Source organism: Lycorma delicatula, chromosome 7 (genome assembly GCF_047948215.1).
Source record: "Lycorma delicatula isolate Av1 chromosome 7, ASM4794821v1, whole genome shotgun sequence".
Lineage (NCBI taxonomy): Eukaryota > Metazoa > Arthropoda > Insecta > Hemiptera > Fulgoridae > Lycorma > Lycorma delicatula.
In genome coordinates this window covers 62725993-62751289 of record NC_134461.1, presented here as the reverse complement: position 1 = coordinate 62751289, position 25297 = coordinate 62725993, and the positions used below count along the sequence as shown (strand labels likewise).

The following is a 25297-nucleotide window of genomic DNA, read 5'->3' as shown; positions in this document are numbered from 1 at the left end:
TTATATTTTCATAGCTTTTAGAGCTTGACCCAAATCTTCAAGGAGATCAGGTATTGATTCTAGACCAACAGATAAACGAATAAGATTTTCCATGATTCCAAGTTCAGATCTTTCATTGGCAGGAACTGATGCATGAGTCATAAGTATGCTGAAAAATATAATTAAATCTAAAAATATACATATAAAATACATGTAAGCTAAAAATATAATCTGAATCAACATAAGACATATGTATTTATAATTAAAATATGTTTATATAATATCCTTCCTCATACTGAATAAAATAAAAATCACAATTCTATTTTTGCAACATATCTAAATTCTATTGTGGGAGACATATTATGAGGCGTGTTTTTAGAATAAGGTCCATTTAGAATTCACTGTCTGCATATGCTACATAAACAGATTGCACAGCTCAGTTCAATCAATAGTTAGCTGTTAGCAACAATATTAAACAGCAATTAAGTAATGTTGTTGTTAGTTGTTTATATTTACCAATTTATAATTGCTACAATTTGTGATCCCGCTGAGTATGAAGTACAAGGAGTAATCTGATTTTTAATGGTAAAAATAATTCTGCAGCTGCAATTCACAGGCATATTTGTAATGTTAATGTGCCAAATATTATGAATGATTTTAATGCAAGACAATGATGTTCATTTCAAGAAGGGCAATCAAACATTCATGATAAAGAATGTAGTGGTCGGTTTTTGGTGATAGTGGATGATTTGATTAAAAAAATTGTAAAAACTAGTGCATCACACCTATCTTTGATGATTCACCATCTTTGATTTATGAAGTTTTGACTGAAAAAATAGGTGGCAAAGTTGTTAACTGACACGCGTGTGTGCGCACACACACAAAGAAAAACATATTGCTGTAGCCCATTAATTTTTAGGAGCATTATAAAATTGAAAGTGATGAATTACTTGATCACATTCTTACCAGAGATGAAACCTAGATTTCTTACTCAAACATCAAGACAAAGCACCAGTCAATATGATGGCAGCAATTCATTAACTTCTAAACTGAAGTTCAAACAAGAACAACCAGTAAACAAACTTACGGCTACAGTACAGTTTTTTTGGGGGAAAAGAGGGTGTCTTGCTTGTGAAATTTCAAGATTGCAGAACTACTGTGAATGCAGGTACGTATTGCAAAACATTAAAAAATCTTATAAGAACTATGAAATAAAACAACATGGTATGCTATTCCACAGGATTTTGTTTTGTATCATCAGCCCGACCACAAAAGGGAAATCAGACAGTTAGGTGGTTGGAAAAATCATCAATAATCTACCCTATAGTCCTGACTTAGCTCACAGCAACTATATTTTTCTTTTCTTCCCCTTAAAGACTGAAAAATGGCGTTATTGCATAGTTTAAGTTACTGGTGGCAGAATTTCTTGAAGAAACCTAGTGAAATTTTTTGAAAAATGTGTTGAAGTTGAAAATAGCTATATAGAAAATTATTAAGTAAATGCACTTACTTACTATCATATGTATACTTACTATCATTGTGAATTAGTTTGAACAATATTGTATTTTTACAATGAAACTGTTAGTTACAACTTGAATAGAGAATTTTTTTATTAAGACAGTGATACAATAACTGTGATACTATTAAGAGTAAAATATAATCTCTAACACCATTTACAAACAATTTATATATTATATTATTTGTTTATTACATTGTTATTTTTGTCGTATTTATTGAATTTGTTCATCAGCATTTGTTAATTTCCTACTGGAATCTGTGTCACAGCAACATGTAACTTGAAAAAGGGATTGAAATGAAGCCATTTTTGAAAGGTAATAGAATTATCACAAAACAATATGTTTTAACAATCTTGTTCCTGATCATTTTGTTTCAAGAAGTTACTATGGAAAGTTAGTAGGTTCAATACAATTGAAAGTGCTAAAAACAAAAAAAAAACATAAGTCAAACTTCTCTAGATGATAAAAAAAGTGGAATTTTTTGTTAGTTTTTTGAAAAATCCTAAATGGCCTATCAGAAATATTAGTAATAAGTATGAAATATGTCATGTCTATAAGAAATATTTAAAATTACAAATTCCGTTTTTTTAAATGTTTAGTTTTTTTTTTTTTAAATGGGAAGAAAATTGTTTCTGTTTTCAAGTTCACTATAATAGGTTGTTATTATTATATCAAGGGAACTTAACATTTAATTTTTAATGAAATTCATAGTTATAAGCAAATATTTTTAGAAAGGGTGGGTTTTGTTGTGAATTCAGGTTACAGTGTAAGTTTTACTGTATTTTATTTACTTTTAAGACATTCCTTGTAGAAATTCTAAGAATAATAGTAAGGTAACTCAACATAGATGAAAATGTTTTCTTTAGAGTAATTTGATTATTATGATTTTACTTTTTTTCTTTTTTTTTGTCTTCAGTCATTTGACTGGTTTGATGCAGCTCTCCAAGATTCCCTATCTAGTGCTAGTCGTTTCATTTTAGTATACCCTCTACATCCTACATCCCTAACAATTTGTTTTACATATTCCAAACGTGGCCTGCCAACACAATTTTTTCCTTCTACCTATCCTTCCAATATTAAAGCGACTATTCCAGGATGCCTTAGTATGTGGCCTATAAGTCTGTCTCTTCTTTTAACTATATTTTTCCAAATGCTTCTTTCTTCATCTATTTGCCGCAATACCTCTTCATTTGTCACTTTATCCACCCATCTGATTTTTAACATTCTCCTATAGCACCACATTTCAAAAGCTTCTAATCTTTTCTTCTCAGATACTCCAATTGTCCAAGTTTCACTTCCATATAAAGCGACACTCCAAACATATACTTTCAAAAATCTTTTCCTGACATTTAAATTAATTTTTGATGTGAACAAATTATATTTCTTACTGAAGGCTCGTTGAGCTTGTGCTATTCGGCATTTTATATTGCTCCTGCTTTGTCCATCTTTAGTAATTCTACTTCCCAAATAACAAAATTCTTCTACCTCCATAATCTTTTCTCCTCCTATTTTCACATTCAGGTGTCCATCTTTGTTATTTCTACTACATTTCATTACTTTTGTTTTGTTCTTGTTTATTTTCATGTGATAGTTCTTGCGTAGGAATTCTTCTATGCCATTCATTGTTTCTTCTAAATCCTTTTTACTCTCGGCTAGAATTACTATATCATCAGCAAATCGTAGCATCTTTATCTTTTCACCTTGTACTGTTACTCCGAATCTAAATTGTTCTTTAACATCATTAACTGCTAGTTCCATGTAAAGATTAAAAGGTAACGGAGATAGGGAACATCCTTGTCGGACTCCCTTTCTTATTACGGTTTCTTTCTTATGTTCTTCAATTATTACTGTTGCTGTTTGGTTCTTGTACATGTTACCAATTGTTCTTCTATCTCTGTATTTGAACCCTAATTTTTTTTAAATGCTGAACATTTTATTCCAATCTACGTTATCGAATGCCTTTTCTAGGTCTATAAACGCCAAGTATGTTGGTTTGTTTTTCTTTAATCTTCCTTTTACTATTAATCTGAGGCCTAAAATTGCTTCCCTTGTACCTATACTTTTCCTGAAACCAAATTGGTCTTCTCCTAACATTTCTTCCATTCTCCTCTCAATTCTTCTGTATAGAATTCTAGTTAAGATTTTTGATGCATGACTAGTTAAACTAATTGTTCTGTGTTCTTCACATTTATCTGCCCCTGCTTTCTTTGGTAACATGACTATAACACTTTTTTTGTATTCTGACGGAAATTCCCCTTTTTCATAAATATTACACACCAGTTTGTATAATCTATCAATCGCTTCCTCACTTGCACTGTGCAGTAATTCTACAGGTATTCCGTCTATTCCAGGAGCCTTTCTGCCATTTAAATCTTTTAATGCTCTCTTAAATTCAGATCTCAGTATTGTTTCTACCATTTCATCATCCTCAACTTCCTCTTCTTCCTCTATAACACCATTTTCTAATTCATTTCCTCCATATAACTCTTCAATATATTCCACCCATCTATCGACTTTACCTTTCGTATAATATATTGGTGTACCATCTTTGTTTAACACATTATTAATTTTAATTTATGTAACCCAAAATTTTCCTTAACTTTCCTGTATGCTCCGTCTATTTTACCAATGTTCATTTCTCTTTCCACTTCTGAACACTTTTCTTTAATCCACTCTTCGTTCGCCAGTTTGCACTTCCCGTTTATAGCATTTCTTAATTGCCGATAGTTCCTTTTACTTTCTTCATCACTAGCATTCTTATATTTTCTACGTTCATCCATCAGCTGCAATCGTTTGAAACCCAAGGTTTTCTACTAGTTCTCTTTATTCCGCCTAAGTTTGCTTCTGCTGATTTAAGAATTTCCTTTTTAACATTCTCCCATTCTTCTTCTACATTTTCTACCTTATCTTTTTTACTCAGACCTCTTGCGATGTCCTCCTCAAAAATCTTCTTTACCTCCTCTTCCTCAAGCTTCTCTAAATTCCACCAATTCATCTGACACCTTTTCTTCAGGTTTTTAAACCCCAATCTACATTTCATTATCACCAAATTATGGTCACTATCAATGTCTGCTCCAGGGTAAGTTTTGCAGTCAACGAGTTGATTTCTAAATCTTTGCTTAACCATGATATAATCTATCTGATACCTGGCAGTATCGCCTGGCTTTTTCCAAGTGTATATTCTTCTATTATGATTTTTAAATTGGGTGTTGGCAATTACTAAATTATACTTCGTGCAAAACTCTACAAGTCGGTCCCCTCTTTCATTCCTTTTGACCAGCCCATATTCACCCACTATATTTTGTTCCTTGCCTTTTCCAATGCTTGCATTCCAATCTCCAACCTCCAACTATTATTAAATTTTCATCTTCTTTTACGTGCTTAATTGTTCATCAGTCTCTTCGTATATACACTCTACCTCATCATCATCATGGGCGCTTGTAGGCATATAGAAGTTAACAATCGTTGTCGGTTTAGGTTTTGATTTTATCCTTATTACATTGATTCTATCGCTATGCGTTTTGAAATACACTACTCTCTTCCCTATCTTCTTGTTCATTATGAAACCTACTCCTGCCCATTATTTGAAGCTGAGTTAATTATTCTAAAAATCACCTGACCAAAAGTCGCCTTCCTCTTCCCACCGAACCTCACTAATTCCTACTACATCCACATTTATCCTATCCATTTCCCTTTTTAAATTTTCTAGCCTACCAACCTTTTTTAAACTTCTAACATTCCACGCTCCGACTCGTAGAATGTTATTTTTTAATTTTCTGGTGTCCCCTTCCTTAGTAGTCCCCACCAGGAGATCCGAACGGGGGACTAGTTTACCTCCGGAATATTTTACCAAGAAAATTCAAAATGTTCATATTTAATAGTGTTAAAATTTAAACAACTATCTTAACAAATTAATTAAATAATGTTATGTAATTCAGAGAAGACTACATCACCTGTAAATTAAATCAATTAATCATTAATTAGTGAGACAAATACTTACGGAATTTCTGCCAAACTTTTATGACACCCAAGACTTTCAGCAAGAGAGAAAATGTTGAGCGATTGCAAGAATTTCTTACTCTCATTTAAACCATATTTATGGTAAAATGAAACCATGCTGCTGTATCCAGACCACTGACGTAATGCTAATTTATGGTGTGGATGTGAAGGTAGACCTGAAAATTATTTAAACATGATACCAATTTTAAAAATTTAATAAAGAAGACTACAGCTCCTTTGTCAATTTCCTAATGGACTATACAATGAAATTTAGTTAATTCAGAGTAGATAATGTAAACACAATCAAATCATTTTTGTAAAATCAAATGAGACAATGTACCCAATGTATCAGATCTAAAGAAAGTAGCTTCTGAATCGAGCTAATGAAGATGAAAACTGTATAAATATCATTACTGGAGATGAAACTCAGATCTATGGGTATAATGTTGAAACAAAATCTCTATCATTATAAGGGTCCCCATAACTGAAAAAAGTAAGACAAATGATAACAAACATTAAAATCATGCTGATAGTTTTATTTGACTGAGGGCATTCTTCACAATGTATTTCTTTCAGAGGGCAGAATAATCACACACAAATCACTATTAACTAGCATACAAATTACTATTAATTAGTCAGTTTTTTCTTTTTTTGGAAAACATGAGACAACAGTCATTTCATAATATCCTTCTTTCTACATAATCTAATTTTCTGCTTACCTTACCCTAAATTAATTGGAATATATTTTTGATTAAAAAGTTCAGGAATTTTACAGAAAAAAATTTTATATGGATAAAATGTTTTCATCTGGAACCTTGTCCATCAGAATAATGTTAGTTGAATAACTACCAAATAAATTTATAATGACATTCAATATATTTGTAGTTCTTAATCACTTTTTATCTGAAAAAGACCTTTGTTTTAACATAAAAATCCAAGTGCCTCCTATTAAAAACCGAAATCATTCAACAAAATTACTTATTGTTCCATCAAAGTATATGATAGATTTAAACATGTTACTACATACCTGGATGTAGAACTTTTTCAATATCCTGATGCGCTTCTAAATATTTAGCGACTGCAAGACCGTTTCTCATATGCTCATCCATTCTTAAGTGCAAAGTTTTGATACTACGATTAACAAGGAAACAGTCGATGGGAGATGGAATTATTCCTGTACCTAAAACAGGAAATTAATGTTTATAAATAATATTAGCCATAATCTACATTACAATAATAATAAAAATCTATTATCAATTCATTAAATAATTTTTAAGGATAAAGGAAAACCACCTATTTGAATATTGCAACTAATGTTCATTTTTATTATTTACATTAATATTAAATAATCTTTAATTGCCCCTAAATTCTATAAACATAGTTTTAGAATTATTTAGTTTTTAATAGAAAAAGAAATTTCAGTATAATGGAAGGAGAAAATAATGTATATGCATGAATGTATTAGATGTGGATGGAGGAAATCCAATTACATCCTGTCATGGAATCAGAGAAGATATATAATTTAGCATGTTTGGGTAATGAGCTAGCAGAAAATAAGAATATAAGAGAGCAAGAGATTTTTATCAGGTTACTAGAGGATTAACAGGAGTAAAGAAAAATAAACAAAGCAAACATATACCTCACATGGATTCTGGCATGCTTAGGTAACTTAGGAGGAAAATGATCTGCTGATTGTCGAGATGAAATTTATTAGAAAATCAAGTTAGAGCAAGACAAAAAGAGATCATGTGAGCAATGTAAAAGTAAGAGCTCTTATAAATACAGGAAGTATGATTGACAATATACTGAGAATAATATTAGGATAGCTCGGTATTTTAAAATAATGAGGAAAGAAAAAACAAGGAAAAAATCAAACAAAAGATGGTACACATAAATGTGTAGTTTACAAAATTAAGTGCTAGATGTGTAGAACTTGGCAGGGGACTACTACAAGATAAGTCTACTACAAGTGCTTTCTTGTAGTCTTTATTTTTGGCAGATTTTGAGAAGTTTCTGATCAGTCAGAGTATAAGAGGCATATTCATTTCCCAGACAGCTATTTTGATTGAAGCATTTATTGACTCATTCTTTAACAGCACTGATGCATTTATTGTTAATAATTACATTTAGATGTCTAAACTAAGCTGTCCTCCCCTTCACTGCAATTAACGGTATACCAACAGAACTTCATTTACCCCAGGTATAACTACTGCTCATCTCGGAATTTAAACTTTATAAACTATAATGAGTAATTCTTATTAGAAAATATTATTGCTAATGAAACCGAACATACAAATTTATTTTTGTAACACATAATATTGCAATAGTTCTTGGAATATACAAAATTTCTTTGATAATCTTCTTGAGTCAAGGAGAAAAAAGCTTTTACTACATTTTGTAGTGATATTTTTATAATTGCAAATAATAATTACAGTTTGCCATTTTATTTTTATTTATAAATAAATAAATATACAATATATACTATATTACCTAGAAAAGCATGGATGGAATAAAAGTATGGTAATTTATATTTAAAGATTTTATTATTGTTCTGGAAGTATATAACTGATAAATCTTCACTTTCTAGATTCTAGTTTGAGAGATTCTGAGAGAGAGATATAGGTAGAATGTAATGAAATTGTAACAATGAATAAATGTGATTCCATTTTACTATAATTAATTATAATTTTTGAGTTCTTAAATGATAAATTAACCTGGAAAATATATAATTTTACTTGAAATTATCATGTAATTGTAGTAAAAAATCTGGTTATGTAAAATATATAATAAAAAATAAATATATAAAATAAAATAGTACCCTGTGTACTATTATAAATGCATTTAAGCATATTGACTGACGCACATATGGCTGTTTTAACTGAATTGTTTATTGATTCGATTATTAAAAGTAATGACACTTACTTATTTATTTGAAGTGTTCATAGAGTCGCTCTTCAATAGCAATAAAAATTATCATTTATAATTACATTTGATGTATCAGGTTACAATGCCAGTCTATCGTGGAAGAAAAAGTTAAAATATAGGAAAAATAAATAAAAATATGTGATAAATATGTAGGCAAATACTTCATTTATCATTACTGTATTATTGCTGGAAGGGTAAAACAACAAGGATCATGTATACCCTGATTGAGGAGATAAACCATGGAAAGTTCATTTGTATAATTTACTCTGAAATAAGAAAATATGAAGAATTTAATTCAATATTAACTGCTACTTTTCACAAATTACTCACATTTATCAAAAAAATCTTTATTAAGTAATTGTTTCACGTGAATTTTTTCCATTCTTCTTGTGATTTAATTAAATTAACCAGAAATACACTTCAGTTTAGTTAAAAAAGATATTATAGATAAGTAATAAAGATAAGTAATAAAAGATATTATGTAAATATAGTATAAAAAAATAATTAAAACGCACTATGTCTGACAGACTGTGCAACAATGGAATCACAGATCGCTTCAAATACTGGCAACTGACTTGAGCAATTATCTTCTCTACACACAGAGCCAGAAAACCATTGGCTGGTGCTGATCACTGTATGTCTTGGTAAACTTGTCAACTATTCCGTTATATGGAATTTATTCAAGATCATCCAATTGAACACTCCTACTTCTTTTATTATAAATATCTGTACAGATTTTATTAAACTTTCGGTAGCCACAATCTGTCTTTTACAGTACATCACTTTTTACTGCTATACAGGCTCATAAACTGCAAAATATTTATTGTGAATTTTGCCAACCCTTTGTGCTGAAAAAAATGAACATACTGGATTTCACAACTGACAAAACCATTTACTATAAACATCATTATTTATAAGTGGAAAGCAAACCACAACAAATGGCAAAATTTTATGGCTGCAAACTATCTGTTAAACCAGCAGAAACTATAGTACATAAAACATCTTATTTAGTAAATTAATCACTTTTAATTAGCAACAATTCCTTACTTTTTGCTGTACACCTCACAGTTACCATTATTAGAAAACTTTGATATCAAAATGGCTATGATTAAAAAAAATATACTTACTGTTTTGATTGTATTTTAAACGATTAAACAATTCATCGTCATTCAATGTCAATGCACCCATAATTACATCAGCATGGCCATTCAAGTATTTGGTGGCAGAATACATAGCAATATCAGCACCAAGCTCAAGAGGTCTCTAAAAATAATTAAAAAACACACATAAAATAAAATGATTTAAACCATCTTTTTTTATTATAAAATATGAAGCTTGTTCAGAAAGTTCTTGGTCTGTCACAGAGATGGCACAAGATCAAATGATTATGATTTTTATCAATAATGATACTTAAAATGGCATGCTGTTAACAAGTACTTTGTTATAAAGGTTTAACCCTGATGAATAAACATCTCCATTATTTATTATACGGTGTTTTGGGTATGAAAACCTTTCTGCTTGATGAGTGCCACATTTGTTAATAGTCAGCCAAAGATGCATTTGTCAAATGCAAATATTTCTCAAATGTATTTAGACTTATTTAAACATGATAACATTGAGTTTCTTAGACATTTTATAACAATAGATGAAACAGGGATTCACTATTATAAACTGAGACCAATCAGTGGGTGGGAGCAGATGAAGGTATGCCAAAGAAAGTGAAAACAGTTTTATCTGCAGAGAAGTTCATTTCGATGGGTTTTTTTTTTATTCTTGGGGTGTAGTGCATATAGACTACTGGAAAAAGGCAGGAATATCACTGGGAGGTTTTACACTTCACTACTGGTCCAATTGAAGTTTGCTTTTCAGGCTAAACATCCTCATGTGGCTAAAAAGAAAGTACTCTTTGACCATGATAATGAGTTTGCACACATGTTTCAGTTTGTTGCTACAAAACTACATGACCTATTCTTCAAAGTGCTTCCATGTATACTGTAATTGGCTTCTTTCCATACTTGAAGAAGTAGCTCACTGGATAAAGATTCACTTCAAATGATAAGATCAAAGCTGAGACATCCACCCATTTTGCAGATTTGGACAAATCCTAAGGTATTAAATCAAGAGTTTAAAAAATTTGCAAAGTCACTGGTCTAAATGAATCAAATTGCAAGGTGACTATGTTGAAAAATTTTTAAATTTCTAAAAAACTTTGTGTTATCTTTTTCAGGCGGAAAACTTTCTTAACGCCCCTCATAACAGTATACAAAAAAAAGTCTGTTTAAAAATTCTGTAAATTTAAATTCCTCTTTCGATAGAGACAGTGACCACAGTATATTAATTTATGATTTAAAGGGATTAATTAGCATTTCAATTGAATTAACGTTATCATTTATTTGAGTGACACAAAAAGCATGTAAGACAAAAAATGTAAATCATAATTGCTTTCTTTAAGTTTTTCAAACCTGTAGCTGCAAGGTGATGCAGTTATTTATAAGCCATTATAAAATTCCAGTAAAATTTACATAGGTCAAAAACAATAAATAATTGCATAATACAAATATTTCAGATAATCAATTATTCCTCTAATATGCATTGATAATTCATTCATAAAGACACAGTCATTGTATATCTATTTATATAGATTAACAAAATTAAGTTTGTTTAAAGATATCACTGTAGATCTCAGTCACTGTTAAATGTTGAGAGAGGAAAAAGTAACACATTCTAAGATACTTTTTTCCTCTATGGATGTCAATTCCAAGTGTGAAAATGTTTTATACTCTTGGTACTCTTTTTATGTAGATTTCATAAGAAATCATGTGTACCATGATTTGACTTCCAGAAAATTTTTATATATCTTCACGTTTCACATCCCCCAGACCCCAAAATCACTGTCAGTTCAAAAGTTTAAAACACACACACACACATATATATATATATATATATATATATTTTCACTTACTTGTAGACATGATTATTGCCGTAATCACTTTCAAATTGATACATAAAATATAATGACTCAAAATCTTGGTCAATATTTTGTATCCCCTACTCAGGCCTAGGCCGTGGTATGTGACAATTTGTCTAACCGTACGGCTCTATTTAAGGATGCGCAACTAGTCGAGGAAAAATACGTTACCAAGGGAAACCCGCAGGGTTCCGTTCTCGGTCCTCTGCTGTGGAACCTGCTATTCGACGGATTTCTGGGATTGACATTTCCAGAAGGGGTCACGACCCAGGCTTTCGCCGATAACTGACTCCTTTTAGTTCGTAGTAATTCACGACCGCAACTAGAAGACCGGGCGCAGGCGGCCTTGTAAACCGCAGAGGGCTGGATGGACATTCAAAATATAAAGATTTCTGTGCCCAAGACGAAGTTTATCCTTCTCAAGGGTGCAGACAAATTATCGTACAATCGTAACCCCCACATTAAATATAAAGGCTGTGTAATCAGCAGATTTAGAGTTCATAAGTAACTAGATGTTTAATTTGATGAAAAGTTGCTGTTTAGCAGCCACATTAGGCAAGTAGCGGCAGATGCCGTTTCAGTGATGCACAAACTTAGGGGGATTGCTCGGAAAGACTACGGGTTGTTGGGCCGTCAAATGTACATGGTGCACAAAAGTATCTTCAAAAGCACGAACTCTTACGCGGCGCCCGTTTGAGCACAAGTTGGATATGAATTAAAAATTTAAGGAGTGCCCAGCGCAGAGCTTTAATTGTATGCACTGGTATTTTTAAAACAACCTCCTACGTGGCTACCACCGTATTGGGAAAGGCTCTCCCAATCGATTTAGTGGTGAAAGTTCGGGCAGACATGTGGAGATTGCGAAGAGGCCGGGAGGCCGAGGTGTTTGGGATGCGGTTTCGAGCTGGGCCAGTACCGAAGCGATCACAATGCACCGGATCTAAATTTCGTTCAGTTGCCCATCTCCCGCCTGCGGAAGAGGCTGCAGAGGCTCGCGATTGAAGCATGGCAGCTGGATTAAGCTTGGCACCACAATTAAGGGAAGATGCTTTTATAAGTTTATAGAAGATCTGGGTGGATGGTATGACTTGAGCTCATTTTTAAGGGCAACGGGTGCTCAGGTGCTCACCAACCACGCTACCAATATCTGTTTTGGTTCCGCCTGGCAACTGATGAGCTGTGCGTCTGCAAGGAGGTCCAGTCAAATGAACACCTGATGTTTGACTGTCCTGCTCTAGGGGGGCCAGAGACTGGGCCACCCTGCAACTTAGAGGTCATGGGGAAAATTGGCCACTCACAAGCGGCGAGTCAATCTGGCGAGAGCCGCATTTTCTGACCATGTGGGAGATCCTAGATGAAGTTGCTTTATTCAACCAGCAACTGTAGTTTGCTTAAGGGAAAACTCTTACTTTATTGCAGTGGAAAGCTAACCCTTACTATGGCTAACCACCAGCCAATTATTATGGCTCCAAGCGCTGTAAAATGGCGGACAGGTACTTTCTGACATTCAGCGACCTAGGCGTGGCAGTGAATTGCTGCCTTGACAAAATAAATTTTACTATGGATGTCATACGTATTTTTAGTAGTTGACAGAGAGTGCCTACCCCTTTTAGCAAATATATGACAAGTGAGCAGTTGAGACACATAAGCCGGTGGTGTATGGCACTATGCTTAGTCCGCTCAGGCTGTCAGGTAAGCTCTAGGAGCTATATTAGAATACTGGTCACTAAACTGTTCAAGGCTCAGTTGCCGTTTGTGGCACAGACATTCAATCTTATGTTTTAGGGCGACCAAATGGGGTGATGGTGTGAGAAATGTCAAGCTAACCAATTTTATCTCCTACTTAGCACTGGTGAAATCTACCTCTACCTTGCTGAAAGGGATTTTTTTTATTTCTTATCTGTATGTTGCAATCTGTTCAGCTAGTGAACAATAAGCAACCCCTTCCCCATGGCCGAATGAGATGAGGATAATATGTATGGTATGTAAATGAGGTGTAGTCTTGTACAGACACAAGTGTGAGGCATATGTTTAATTAAACCCCTGCCACCAAAGTACACCAGTATGGTCCACAGTATTCAAACCAACTAACAGTGTTCAAAAGCAACTAACCTTTATTAGGATTTAAATCTCAAACCTTTGAAAATCAGCTGTTAAACAACTGATTTGCAATGACAAATTTACCACTAGACCAGCCTTTGTACTATTGTGAATAGCAACTTTTAAACCAATGATTAAGGTTATGTTTCTTTGTTTATAGTAAAACAAAACAAGTCTTTTTCATTTAAATTAAATTTTACTTCAGTAAATATATTCCTAATTTATATAGAGACTTCTTATGACTTCTCTTAATTAATAGAAACTTCTTAGTATATTTCATGGAAATTGCCTTCTTTCAGAAAGTCCTTCAGATTAACAAAAAATAAAAATAAACAATTTATGTGCATAAACATAATAGTATATTTACACCATTTAAATTTTTTAAACAATTTTTTAAAAGACTAAAATTGTTAGTAGGCATGCATAAGTTGCAAAAATAAATTATTTTACACACCATTTGCTTGAGAAAAATTTGAATGTAAATGGGTTAAAAATACTTGTTTGTATTAAGGAAGAAATGCCCTGTCAGCCAACTTAATTTTTATGTATTTGACTATGTTCATTTCTTACTGATACAAATAAAGCTTATTTCCAATAAAAGTTTTTATACATTCAAATTTCATAATAAAAATGTATTTCAAAAATGTTTAAAAGCTATATCATATAAACAAATTAATATTAATCATACCTGGAAGTAAGAAGTTAAAAATGTATTATCTAGAACAATGATTACATCTTTCTGTTTCTTTTTTGACAATTTACTAATCATTTCAACATCCCATACTCTTAATGTTGGATTTGTGGGGCTTTCTAACCAGATCAACTGAAAAAAAAAAAAATCAAAATAAAATTTTATATTAATATTCTGTTATGTACAACTGGAGATCAAGATATAATGAAATATAAAAGAAAGAAATTGAATAAGATTTCCCAGAAAAAGACAGAACCGTTAACAAAAATAAAGCTGTTTATGTAACACATAAAGAAAAATATATCACTAAACTTTCCTACTTAGACCATTGCACATATGTAAGAAAATTATGAAGTCATAAAGGACTCTATAAAAAAAATAATAAGTTAGGAAGTGAAAAGTAACCATTATTATATCCATAGTGAATTAATCACACTTGCATTACATTATCAAACATTAACTTCAGAAGAATTATTTAATGAAACCAAATTGTGAATAAAACTTGTTATTCTGTGGATGATGACAACAAATCTATTTACTATGTATCAACAGAATTTATTTTTAACTCAACATTCAGTTCTTCAGAAGTAAGTTATAGATTTTACTTTAATATTTACATAATTTTTTTGCAGAGTGCATATTCGTTTTTTTTTTCTATTACTCTTATTTACCTTAATGTACTGTACACATGGTGGTGTCCTGTACATATAATCTTGCATGTTTAAACTACGAAACTTAAATATGTAATTAAAACTAATTTTAGATTGCTGTTAAATAGTATTAGAAGAGATGTAAGTATTAGAAAATATTAGATTAGATTATAAGTATTAGAAGAGAAATTTTGTACACACTGTTATTTTAATATTATATTTCAAGTTGTATGTAAAAGGTGTGCCTCCCACACGTAAAATAAAATATAAAAATAGAACAACAAAATATCTTTGTCAGATACTAAATTATACAAAAAATACAGTGTTTTAAAAAGAATGACCCAATCTAGAGCAGATATATATCATAATAAATTGTATTATGATTACAATTAAAAGGCAAATTAAATACTATTAAAAAATATTTAAAATTTCTCTTCCAAGTTATGAATTTTCTATATGCTCTCCATGAACTCTCTATTCTGATGCATGGATAACATGAAGACGAAAGCTGAATTCTTCCACATGTTGTAGACAGTCTTCTGTTACAGAAGTTACTGCAACTGTGATCCTGGTTTTCAGCTGACCCAAATCAGCCGAAATGAAGGTATATAAATAATTTGTTTCACATATTCCAAGAAAATGTCACAAAGTAACATTTATACAACTGAATGTCTGGGGATCTCAGAGACCAAGAATGTAGCACCAATGGCCACTCTAGCATTGAGACAACGTTTCATTTAGAAACCAACAAACTCAGCTGTGCCAATGTGGCAAGGCCCCATCTTGGTGAAAAATGAATTTTTCATTGTTCATTTGTTGTGGAAAAAGCCATTCCTACAGCATCTCAAGATAAGAATGCCCAATTACTGTGTTTCTTCAAAAAAGGAAGGGCCATAAATTTTTTTAAATGAAACTACACAAAAAAACATAAACTTTTGGTAATTCTCACTCCTGTTGTACAGATATTTTGTAGATTTTTTAAGTCCCCAGATGCAAACATTTTGATGTGAAACTTCACCATTTAAATGAAATGTTGCTTCATAGTTAAAAATTAACCATGCTAAAAAAATATCTTCTTCCATATCAACTACGAGCACATCACAAAAATCTTTGTTTTCTTTTGTCATTACTGACTGTGATTGGTATAGCATGAAATGAAGCATCGTCTTAAGACACACCAAACAGACAGTTGAGGGATCGCAAGCTCTCTAGCACAAGTAAACTTTTTCAGGCTTCACTCTTCATTTGAATCTCTTAACTTAAGTCTCTTGAATTCGTTGTACATTTTCCTCTGAAGTGTATGGCTTCCCGGGATTCTTCTTCCCCTTACATAAAAACCCCAATTCTTCTAATTGTTTATACCAGTGATGAATTTTCTTAATCAAGGGTGGATCAATCCTGAAACATAATTGTTTATACCAGTATGAATTTTCTTAATCAAGGGTGGATCAATCCTGAAACAGTCAAAATTCAAGCTTAATTGTTATTTTGATAAATTGTAGAACACAAAATGTTTTCTGTAGTATAGATGCCATGTTGTTTATGTCTGAGATTACCATACATATAACATTAGTATTGCAATCTGAATCTAGAATCCAATGGATAAATATTGATCAATAAAATATAATAATCAGCTGATAGCTGTATATTCAACCTAGATTAAGAGAAAAATAACATATGTTTGTTTATGCTGCCTCAAACAACCAAAAATGAATGAATGGACCCAAAACTTGCCTCCAACATATGATCACTGTGAAGAACTAACTGAAATTAGGTAGAAATCTAAACTTTATCATTTAGCAGATTCTCAACAACGTGATCCAAAAATGATCGCCATACTGCACCCAAACTTAAAACTAATTTTTAGTCTAAAAATTTCTTAATTGGAATCTAGGGCAATTATATTCCCAAAGCAATTTTACTCAGACATATCATGTTCAATACATATATATATTTAGCATATCTTGTTACTATTTTAAAACATATAGATAGGTTCCCCAAACTGCTTAAACTGTTTTTAAGACAACCGCTATGAACAATGAGGGGCTACCCTCAATACTATTAAAGAAGAAATTGAATTAGAGTTTTGAAAAGATTTTGAGGAAGCACATTTCCAATTACTTAGGAAAATAATTTTAAGTTTTAGATTTTTATAAAAGTTTAACAATATTAATTAAAATAGAAATTAACATTTACAGTACCTTGGTGTTAGGTTTCATGGCAGAAACAAACTTTTCTGGATCTTCAGCATTTAAAAATGTAGATTCCAATCCATATCGTGGAGCAATATTTCTAAAAAATCTAAAAGTAAAAAATAAAAATAAATAAATATTGTCTGCGAGAAATGAAAATAGCTACTTTAACCTATCCTTACTTCTGTAGATGCTATTAACTCATTACATTCGTTAATCTATTAAGAGTATTGCATATTTTATTTGAGCCTTGCATATATATACGTTTTTATTACTATTTACCTCATGTAAATAATAAAACAATTCAAGCTTATATGTATTAAAACTATAATAATCATAAAAACTACGAATATAAATGATCAAGTGTTATAATCTGGTCTTTCTTATTCTCCCAACTCTTCTCAATCAATGGAATATGGTCTTTTCCAGATGATAAAAAAAATACACTGCGAATTTCCCCTCTAGAATGTTCACTGTTATCCTACTTTTCCTTTTTTTATTGCCCCAATAAACATTCAACGATTTTCAGCTTATGAGATGTCAGTAAAACACTTTTATGGTATTCGTCAGTTTAGTTTTTTGCGTTTGCTTCTTTCTTCATGAAGATTTTTTATTGTTTACTAAAATTAAAGGATTTAGTAATTAACATAACATTAAAATTGGATTTTAAAAAAATTAATATATGGTGACATGAATCATGTTTTAATCAAAGATGTTAAAATCATTATCAAACTAATAACTAGTAACTGTTTATAATTATTTCATCAATAAATAGTTGTAATCATTGATTTCTAGATCTCCTAGCAATTAAAGAAATAATTAAGGAATTTACAAAAATTATAAAAGCGTAGAAAGGATAACTTGAAAGAAACTTTTTTGGTGGAATTTAGACTACAGTGAACGCTCACCTTAATCACATACCATTGCTATAGATGAAGCTCATAAGGAGGTGAAGAAGAAAATAGAAAGCCAAGGAACAAGAGTTATTGAATGATTACACTGTTACTTTGGGAGAAAAGGAAAGAACAGTAAAAAAAAAAATAAGCCAAAATATTACTACAGTGGAAGAATAAGGAAATATGAAAATGTAAATTAATAGAAGGCAAAATTTTGTAGTATAAAAGCAAAACGCTGGTAAAAAAATGAATGATCCAAACAAATGACTGAATTGAAAGCAGCAATCTGAAGATAAAAGAAACTACAAAAATGTTTAATTAAGATTTGATCCTCAGATCAGATCAATCAATCAGGAAATAAATATTATGGAACAGATAGCTGATAGATTTTATCAAATTGTTAAAGAGTAATATGTGTACCAAAATTTAGATATATTAATTATTTTTTTATCATTTTTTCAGTTAAATCACCAACGACTGGCCACTACATTCTTCATATGTGTGTTCAGCACCCTTCTCAAAATGAAAGGAATCACTTTCTTAGTAGTTTTTTAAGCATGTGATTTTAAGTGAATTTCAGCCATAGAATTATTTTTTCCACAAAAACTGTATTACTCATCTTACTTCACAATTGGTGGAATCACAAATTGTAGCACTTATTATAAATAGGCGAATATAAACAATTAACAAACAAATAACTGAACTATTGTTGCTAACTGATTATTGATTGAAATAACTGAACTATGCAAGCATCATCTGTTTACATTGCGTATAAAGGCAGTAAATTCAAAATGGATCTTACTTTAATGGATCTCACATGTATGTGTTGTGTGTATGGTAATATTTATATATATATATATATATATATATATATCTACATCTATTTTTGTCTCACTTAGTTTAAAGACAATTTTCATGAGAACATCTCTGTTCTAATATGTACTTCTTTTCTTATGTCTTGTATAGACATAAGAAAAGTCAAATACCGATGACTGAAATTAAATTTTTAAGAAATAATTGAATAAAGATAAGAAATCTGAGTAAGAAAAGACCTAGGACTTAAGAGAACTGCAGGACGAAACTGGGTAGGGAAGATTATAATTGTTTAGGGATCAAATCTTAATCTTGGCATTCTACAAAGAATACCAAATAGAAGAGTTGCAAATAAAACTTTTAAATGAAATATAAAGGAAGAGGACGTAGAGGTAGTCCAAGAAAACGTTAGATTGTATAAAGAAAAACTTAATAGAAGATGGAGGCAGAGAAAGTTCTCAAAGAAGAATATGATGGGATAAAAATAAGCAGATTTCCAGATTTGCAACCCTCTCTCATGATAATGGTTATATAAAAGAAAAAGATGAAGATGTAAAACATTAACACAAACCTGTTTGTACCACCATAAAGATCATCTACAGCAAGGATATGATCACCAGTTTTCAATAAAGTGACAACAGATGTCAGTGCCCCTAGACCTGATGCAAAACAAATACCATATTTAGCATTATCTAAGGAAGCAAGGCATTGTTCCAGTAAATTTCTACTTGGATTTCCTTCACGACCATACATAAATTTCTGTAAAAAACAATTTACATAATTATTTAATTTCCTTATTACTATATTTTAATAATACATAAATAGTTCAATAGTGTCATATATCTAGGTAATAAAAGAACTGTCTAGAAAGTAGAGGATTTTAAGTTACTTGTACAGATGACCTCCTTCCAACCAGTATTGAAAGTCAGTTATATGAGGGCTCTTCAAAATGTCCCTGGCCTAACAGAATAATATAAGATTTTTCAGAAATTTTTAAAAAGTTTATTTAATTAGTCCACCTTGTAATTCAATACATTTAGACCAACAACTTTTTAATACCCTCAGTATAATGTGATTTGTCCAAATCTGCAAAATAAACAGTTGTCTCCTTGAGTGGAATAATCCACAGTCCTTGAATGAATTAATGACAATAAAAAAGCATTGCCATTTCTCTTTCTCTTCAGCTGATCAGGTTTAAGATTCATACAAATACTGCTTATAGTACTTACTCATATACTGCTTATTTATATATGATAATAAATAATTATAATTAATTTACTTATATCAACTTTCATCTTATGAAATCTAAAGGTGAGACCTCATTTCAATCCTTCATAGAATTAATTATATAACCATTTCTGTTGCAAGTGATGGATCATTTTGTTAACCTGCATTATTCCTACTTATCCACAATGATGTGAAATATTTCATTGCTTGGAAAAAGATCATAAATAATAAAATATGGATGATATAAATATAAATGATGATACACATTACTGCAAAATTGAACCTATAACTAGTTATACATTGATCATGGAATTGTACTTTAAATCAACAGTCATTGATAAATAATTATAAAAATATTACAATATGAATAATATTACAAACTTAAAAGAATAAGTTAATGTTTACATTTTTTGTTAAATAACTCTGGAAATGTATAAAGTTTTTTTAAAATGTATATTTAAAAATTATTATTAAATAATGAAAATTAGCTTCAAATTATGATACATCACAAATGACTACTAATCTCAAAAGCATAGTCACCACAAAAGAGCAGTAAAATATAGCAGCTGCATTCTGCAATATCTAAGACTGATAACATCAGAGCAAGGCAGACATGCAGTTATTGAATAACTATAGTGATTATGTAATCATTGGCTTATATTTCTTCAATGTAAAATCACTGTTAGCCAGCTGATCTGAACAGAGGTTCAAAATCTGTCAGATCTCCAATTAAATCACATCTTCACAGCCTCTTGCATATCATATATAAACTTCTTCCACGCAAAAAAAAAACTCTGCACAGTATTAAACTACGAATGATATTTACCTTTTCCTTCTAAGAAGCAGAGGGACATAATATTTTTAAGCTTTCACTGTAAACAAGCTATAACTGTTATGTTAAGGTATTTAAAATCAGTGAAAATAAAATTAAGTCCCACCCAATGTAAAATTCAATAGAATTAATTCTTGAATACAAGCAATATCTACGCTGCAAAAATTTAAATGCAAATAACACAAAAACATTGTGTTGAGATTACAAATAAATCAAATATGAGATGGTGCACTGAGTTCAATAAACAAAAATCAAATATTAATGATTGTTTTGGACAATAATTGTCCTCTTACAACATAGAAGGGAAAACTTAACTAAATCTACAACTACAGGTAATAGATTAGGTAATTCTCTTAGGATTCCAAGATCCTTTCTACACAAAATTTTTAATGATTATCTTGGATACAAAAAATCAGCACCAAATTTGGTGCTCAATCAGTTTAAAAAGATAATAAAAAATTGAAAGGAAGCAACCTTAAAATTTCTCTTGTATTTCTGATGTAAAAACCGATGAAATTCTTGATCATATTTTTACCTGTAGTAAAACAAGGATCAGTTGTACAATTATAACTATACACCAAATAATGACACCATTCAGGAACTTTTTAAAACAAAGTCAAGTAAACTCTGCGCAGAAGAAAGTGACTGTAGCAAGATTTCTGGGGCCGGACTTCTGAATAAATTGTTGATTTCATGGCAAAAGGAACTATAAATTCTAGTCAAAATCTTAAAACACATATAATAAATGCAATAATCAACCATCAGAATCATTACTCTAAATTAAAAGAATGGAGTACGAAATGAGAAAAAGTCTTTTCTATTACACAGATTTTCTTTTGATGTTATCTTTTAGCAAAAATAATTATATTTATATATCCATTTAATTGCAATTTTAACTTAAAAAACTGACTTTTAAATTCAGTTTATGATTTTATTAAATTAAGAAACATTTGAATAACTTTTCAAGTTGTCATTTACAACAAATAGCCTAATGATAATGATATTTAATATAATTTATTTTATCTAACTTAGAAACAACTATCTAACTATTAAACTTTAATAAAATTGTATTACACGCAAAATAACATAAGATATAATAATACATCCTGATCCCCTAGAGGAAGACATTCTCCAACTACCCTCACCATACCCAGCTCTGATGGGCTTTACTGAAGGTAATCTTTTAAACGTTGGCATACGACATCTCTCATTCATCTCGGCCCAGGATGTCACCGATGCAAATGCCACAAGCGTTCCCTACCAGAGGTTGAGCAGGACGTGGCGTCTCAGATTTGTAGCAATGAGTTTGGAGAAATTCTGCATTTATAAAATTGTAGTAAGCAGTTGGAGAAGATTCGGAGTTGATGGAATTGGCTGGTTTGTAGTAAATGAAGCACTTTCAGCAGAGACATGAAATACTGGATTTGAAAATAAACTTGTCGAAGAAATGAGGCTAGATGAAACATAGAAATCTGCGAAATTCACTAAAGCTGACGAGAAGAGCAAGAGAGAATGACCACGACGTTTATAAGTAAGAATACGATGAAAGTAATTATCTCAAAGTTTGAGAGAGAAAGTCACAGTCGACTGCACATCGTGAATGTCTGATCTACTCTGCCGAAAAAATGGCATGAATGAAAAGAGAGGAAAACCAAGCCTAGGCAGTGGACAGGAGAGAGTGTGTGTAAAAAACAAGAGATGTGTGCATGTTTTAGAATGGGAAAGAAAGAAAAAAGGGTGTGTGAAGGCAACAATAAATAATTCGAGAAAAGAACACGCGGTCACTATTAAGATGACAGAATCGCCCGTCTGACTGACGCCAGGTATCAAACAAATATAATCAAACAGATACAAATATGACAAGCCCAATACGAAACATAGTAATAAATTTACCAAGACTAACAAACAACAAGACCCAACCCTAGCTTTGAATTCATTGGAAATAACGCAACTTTACGCAGTGGCGTAAACATATATATAATTAATATATATATATATAATTAATACTAACCGTTACATTTGGCTCAATCTGCTTAAAAGTTGATGAGACACAAATTGGTGGTACAGCATCCATATAACCCCACTGTTCTGCTGCTTGACCAACAGTACATGTTTTTGTTCCAAAATTTGGGTCAATCTTCTTTTGAAAACCAAGAGCACGATTTTCTGGATGTGTCATCTATTAAAAAAAAATCAGTCTATTTTTTATTATGCTTAATATCTTCCAGTTTTAGTCTTTCCAAGAGAGCAACATTTTATAATTACTGATAATGAAAAATTACTCGTTTTGAGATTATACAGGAATTGTTCTTGAAGAATTCATATTTTCATTATGTTAAAACTTTAATTTGTTTAAATGAATCATTTTTTTCAAAAACTACATATATTTATTAAACTTAATTTGTCTTATACAAAATATACAAGTAATACAGTAATAGCATTAAAAAGAATTTTTTCATACAAATTGACAATCAAGATAGCTCCAAATTAACTTAATAACTTCTCTTACAAACATATATAATAGAGTGAATTCCTACAAATGAAAAAAAAAATAATGAAAATTGGGATTAAAACTTTTCTTAGACTAATTCTGAGCATTTTGTTTACACAATAAGTCTCAATCCCCAATGACATTCTTGAATTCTTGATAATAGTCCAACTTTTGACAGAAAACCCTTGTAAAATGTTTCATTACTTCTTACATGTAGAAGCATGTGCAACTGCATAATTTTGGGGCCAATTTTTATCTTCAAGTCTTTACTTTTTAATTCACAACAAGAAAATAAATGATGATTTCATTGGTAATAGAAGATATACAAAATATACAATTACTCTTTGGCATTGGCATCAGCAGGATTTGTGGTGAAACCTTCTATTAAAATCGATATTGTTAAAAAGTGGTAAAGGTCCACTAAAGTGGTAATGGTCGCAGTAGGTTTGGACCTACTGTGACATTTTGGTACATTAATGGTAACTGATACGTGGCTTTCTCATCTAAGTGAAATAACCATAATCATTCATGTATGATTTATTTCAACTAAATTATATCGTTTTTAATAGTAATTTACTAAAGTATTTTATTGCCTGGAATAGGGAGGTACTAATTTTTTTAAAACTGATTGAATTGCAGTGCCCACGCATTCCCAACAAAGTGTCCTTTATAATGGATCAAAATACATAATAATACATTGTCTGTCCTATGAGAGAGTTAAAGTAAAATGGTATCCACAAAGAGAGAATTAACTTCATAAAAATCAGAATGTTCATGTGTTTGTTTGTAGCAATGTTCATTTAAAGCAGCTGGACAAAATTAATAATTAAATTTTTTATTCTATTTGGTATACAATAATAAATCATATCTCATATCAGGGATAAGTATATCTGCTGCTCCATAAATAAAAAAAGGAAACTGCAACAACTTTTGCATGGATGGATTAAGGGAAACCATAGTAAAACCTTGATCACAGCATCATCATAAGATATAAAATTAACTTCAAAATAACACAAGGTCTGATTAAAATCCACGTTAATTGTTTAACAAATAAATACATGAAATAATGATAAGATGGTAAATGAATGACACTATTAAATATAAAATATAATTAAAATAATTCACAATTCAGCAGATGTTAATGAAAATTATTTGAACATATATTTATGTACATATTGAACAGAAATGCAGAAAATTCCATTTTTTAATTTATTTATAAATTAGTATTATTTAAAAATACAGCAGAGTAATTTTTCTAATATTTCTGTAAATTTTTTTAAATTTATTAGTTTGATAATTTATTGAAAATGGCAATGGAAGTAAAATAAGGCCCTTTCTTGTAAGCTGATAGTCTATACTGTTAAGTTTTACAAAAACAGTTCCATTGTTTATTAAGGCAGAGATGGTTAATGTTACTTTTTTTAGAATAAGTGGAAATTCTTTTTAGGAAAGATCGCATATTATTAATATAAGTATATGTTTTAGTTAATATTTTTAATTTTTGAAATATTAATCTACATGATTTTTATTTATGAGCAACAAACAATAATCTAAGCTCATATTTGTATCATAAAAACTCTGTTTAATGTTTTAGGGAAACCCTAAGAAATGATTTCAGTTTGGAATATACATAAAGTATAACAAATATATAATAATAATGACAAGCTTAATGTTTTATTAAGACATTTTAAAGCAAAACAGTACAGTATGATTTTGTTAAAAATTAGATCAATTTGATCAATCCAAGAGAATCTTTCATATTTAAAACACATAAATTTCGCTTTAGGAGCAACAGAAATATTATTATTATTAACATCTACATGAGAAGCACAATGCAACAGGTTTATTTATATTTAAAATTAGATGGTTACAATCCATTTTCAGATATAGATGCAACTGAATCATCTGCAAAGAGGAAAATTAAAGTCTCAAAATATTGAGGCAGACCAATAATAAACAATAGGAAAAGGAAAAGACCAAGGATAATTTTCTGTAGTGCTCTATGTTCTGCATCTTG

At 30.6% G+C, this 25297-nt stretch overlaps 1 protein-coding gene across 1 annotated transcript; it reads right to left on the bottom strand.

Annotated features, from left to right (window-relative positions):
* On the bottom strand, nt 1-22968 carry LOC142328304 (cystathionine gamma-lyase-like). Its single transcript, XM_075372011.1, has 8 exons — nt 22801-22968; nt 19302-19489; nt 17031-17130; nt 14177-14311; nt 9548-9683; nt 6523-6675; nt 5497-5671; nt 1-148 (listed from the first exon to the last, which is right to left on the bottom strand). Exons 1-8 carry the CDS (start codon nt 22966-22968, stop codon nt 1-3), a joined length of 1203 nt encoding a protein of 400 aa, XP_075228126.1.
* Nucleotides 22969-25297: the final 2329 nt, after the last annotated feature.